General features: G+C 41.0%; 1 protein-coding gene across 5 annotated transcripts in view; it reads left to right on the forward strand.

The window, feature by feature from the left end:
- Positions 1–4153, forward strand: part of OPHN1 (oligophrenin 1) — a 391952-nt gene that overhangs the window by 197573 nt on the left and 190226 nt on the right. For all 5 annotated transcript variants that reach the window (XM_017518540.2, XM_037734916.1, XM_037734918.1 and 2 more), the window contains one exon: positions 2718–2819. In XM_017518540.2, coding sequence (XP_017374029.1) covers positions 2718–2819 — 102 coding nt within the window. The remainder of the gene's footprint in view (positions 1–2717; positions 2820–4153) is intronic.

Raw genomic sequence — 4153 nt, forward strand, 5'->3', positions numbered from 1 at the left:
GACTGGAGTGCAGTGGCACAATCTCAGCTCACTGCAACCTCTGCTTCCCGGGTTCAAGTGATTCTCCTGCCTCAGCCTCCTGAGTAGCTGGGAATACAGGTGCATGCCACCAAGCCCAGCTAATTTTTGTATTTTTATTAGAAATGGGGTTTCACCATGTTGCTTAGGTTAGTCTAGAACTCCTGACCTCGTGATCAGCCCCCTCTTGGCCTCTCAAAGTGCTGGGATTACAAGGAGAATCTCTTGAACCCAGGAAGTGAAGGTTGCAGTGACCTGAGATCGCGCCACTGCACTCCAGCCTGGCCAACAAGAGCGAAATTACATCTCACAACAAAACAAAACAAAACTTACTACAAATCCACAGTAATCAAGATGGTGTGGTGCTGACATAAAGATAGATGACTAGATCAATAGAATAGAAAACTGAGAGTCCAGAAACAAACATTTATGGTTCATTGATATTTTACAAAGATATTAAAAACAATCAATTGGGGAAGAATGCTGTTTTGAATAAATGGTGCTGGGACTACTGGATATTTACTAGCAAAAGTAAACGTAGGAAGCCTGTCACCAAAGGCCATAGTGAAGATTCCAGTTAATATGAAAGGTGTAGAATAGGAAAATCCATAGAGATAGAAAGTAGACTGTGGCTTTTTGAAGGTGGATGGAAGGGAGAATGGAAAGTGACTACTAGTGTGGTTAGGATTTCATTTTGGGGTGATGAAAATATTTTGGAATTAGATAACAGCAGTGGTTGCACAGCTTTGTGAATATGCTAAAAACCACTGAACTGTACACTTTAAAGGGATGAATTTCATGATATGAGAATTATATTTCAGTTTTTAATTTAAAAATTGAATTGAAGGAGAAAGTATTCCACAGAATCTTATCAGTTCTTGGTGAAGGCAGTAAGGTTTTCTGGCTCATGCTTTTGTCAAATAATTGCTACTGTAAATCGATTAAACAGCTGAAGGAACAGTTTGTTCTTCCTATGTTTTGTGTGAAAATGTCTACCTCCTGTGTTTTGGTATCTGAGTTAGGGTTGGGCTATGGAACTACTGGAGTTTTATTTATAAGATGTTCTGATTATTTATAAGCCCCTGAATGTTATTCCACCCATGATAATCTGAACTACATGGACTATGATCTTGGATGTTAGTTCGCCGTATTTGAACCTTAATTTCCTTTACAATATCTGCTTCTCAGGGTTGTAAAGTCTAAATGAGATAATAGATTTTAAGTGTCTATCATAGTGCCTGGTCCTGATGTAGGGCTTGGTTAATGAATGTTAGCTTCTTCCCTACATCTTTCCTCCATTAAAAAAAATTACTCTAGTAAAAAGCACATTTCTTCCCCCCCACCACCCATGAGATGGAGTCTTGCTGTCTCGCCCAGGCTGGAATGCAGTGGCACGATCTTGGCTCACTGCAACCTCCACCTCCCGGTTTCAAGCAATTCTCCTGCCTCCACGACCCAAGTAGCTGGGATTACAGGCATGTGCCACCATGCCCCACTAATTTTTTTTGTATTTTTAGTAGAGATGGGGTTTCACCATGTTGGTCAGGCTGGCCTTGAACTCATGACCTCAAGTGATTCGCCTGCCTCGGCCTCCTAAAGTGCTGGGATTACGGGCGTGAGCTGCCATGCCCGGCCAAAAGCACATTTCTTGTAGGTCACAGTTCACTCGGCTCTGTCCTAGCTTCCTGCCCAGCAACGGATTGCTTGTAGCAATGAACCATGGATGAATTTTTTTTTCTTTTATCTGTGTGTCCCCTGCTATGCGTCTTCCACTACCTGGCACATTGCAGGTGCTCAGTGGTTTTGGATTTCGCGTGAGACAACACAAGCCATTTACACTGATTTTCCAGCATGGCGCTAAGAGAATAGTAGGGTGTCAGCATTAGTCTGTGACAAAGGAGCATTGTTAAGTGCTACTTTAGATGCTGTGTTTCTTCCAGTTGTGCTGAGCAGCAGAGAACTTAATTAAATTTCATACTCAAGAAGAGTAAAGGCTGAGTCCTTCATCTGCCATAAATCATTTTAGCCCTTGCTTTCTAGTTAAACTTTCCAGGATTTTTTTCTCTGTTTTTAATATCAGCTTTTAATATTCAGGAACGAAGTGCTTAAATAATACCAAGTAATTCATTTACTCCTAACCACGGGGATGAAGTGTTTGCAACTGCTTGAGTTGGGGACATTAGGAGTGAAGTGCTTAAATAATATCAAGTAATTCATTAAAAGAGACAATCCCAGGTTCCTGTTTCTTTGGAAATGTTTTACTTCTTATTAGCTATCTAAGTGCATTGTAGATTAACCTTTTATGACAGATATTTAGTTCACTTTTGTGTTATGTCTTCTTCCTTTGTAAGAAAATTTGAATGAGTGGTTAATATATGTGAAAAATTTTGGAGGGGAGAAAAGATATCTACTATACAGGCCCTTTTAAGGTATCATTCTCTGAGGAGCAGCTTCCATAGCTTTCAGCTGTACAAATAGGCACTGCCATTTCTGCAGGCAAAATGGTTTGGGGTTATATTTCAGGAAGCTGAAACTGCTGAGACCAATGCAAAGCTAATTCTCTGTTGCTTTTCTTTCCTTCCCAGGAGCTAGAGGGATTGACCACCTGAAATCTGACACTGTCTCCTTCATTCTCATTTCTAAGCAGACAGAGTTACAGCTACAGACATTTTATTTTTGCCTTTCTCTCCCACCTCTAGGAGCGGAAAAAGAAATTTGAAAAGGATGGTGAGAGGTTTTATTCTTTGCTGGATCGGCACTTACACCTGTCTTCCAAAAAGAAAGAATCTCAGTTACAAGAGGTATGTTCACCAAGCCTGCCCCTACCTTCCATTACTGGCTATGCCTTAGAAACAGGGTGAATTTTGCACTGCAAGGCTTTTCCCATATCCCGTCTCAGCAGGGAACCTCATTTGATAGTAGCACTTGTAGTCAAAACTGTGACCTGAGACTCAGAAGCCCTGAGTACTAAGACAGCTCTTTGCTAATTCAGGGTGTCACCTTGGATAGGATATTTCTTTCTTTGCTTCATTCCTATATCTGTAAGAAGAGTCAAGAGTCCCTTTCAATTGCAAGTCCAAAATCTAGGCGAGGATAAAGTTAAACTAGTGTTGTATTTGGTAGAGATCAGGAACAGATCTACTTTTTTTTCCCCTGAGATATTCCATAAGCTTTTTTTTTTTTTTGTGGGGGTAGGGGAGTTTCCGGTTTGGGACTACTGCTTACCTGGGTCTTGCAGTGGCTTCTGTTCAAATTAGCTACCATTCAGTGGGACCCTACCACACGCCAGGAACTGTACTGGATGCAACATGGCTACAGAAACAATGAGACATGGTTTCTGCCCATCTGTAGCTTATTGTTGGGCTACTAAATAAGAAAACATATTACTCTTATACAAATAGAATTTTTTTACATACTTTAATGTGTATATGGTTCTTTTCTTGGGGGTGGGAAATGAGAATAGAAGACTTATGTTTGGATGTGGGGAATTGCCTTTGTGGAAGAATGTTGCCCTTCCGATTTGATGTGGTTGTTAAAAAATAGGTAAAGTGTTTGACAGGTGAAAAAGGAGAAATGGGCCTTTCAAACAGAGACCAATGGCCCGAAGGATGGAAGGAACATAAGTAGAATTCTGTTTTAGGAATCTCAAACTGGCACAGGTTGTAGGGTGAATTCGATCAGGGAGAGAGTAGAAGCAGGATAACCAGTTTAGGAAACTATTGATCTAGGAAATGATCTAGGTGAAAGGGTCAGAGCCATAAGAGAGACACTGGGGAAGGAAAAGAAGGAATAAACTAATTGAGAATTTTTCTATGGAAGAAGGGATCTGTATGTTTGATGAAAGATTTACTAATAATGGAGATTGTAAACATTCATGTATGAAAAGAGATATCTGATGGAATAAGGCCATAGGCATGAGATGTCATCTTGTCCATGGTCACAGATTTTGGCAGAGCTGGAGCTTACCTCCTGATAACTGGTTTCATAGATATCCATCACATTATCTGAGGTGCTTGAAGGTGATAGGTCAAGAGACTTAGTGTGGCTGGGTGCGGTGGCTCATGCCTGTAATCCAAGCACTTTGGGAGGCCGAGATGGGTGGATCACTTTAGGTCAGGAGTTCTCGACCAGCCTG

The sequence above is a fragment of the Cebus imitator genome, unplaced genomic scaffold, assembly GCF_001604975.1.
Source record: "Cebus imitator isolate Cc_AM_T3 unplaced genomic scaffold, Cebus_imitator-1.0 Scaffold685, whole genome shotgun sequence".
In the NCBI taxonomy this organism is placed as follows: Eukaryota; Metazoa; Chordata; class Mammalia; order Primates; family Cebidae; genus Cebus; species Cebus imitator.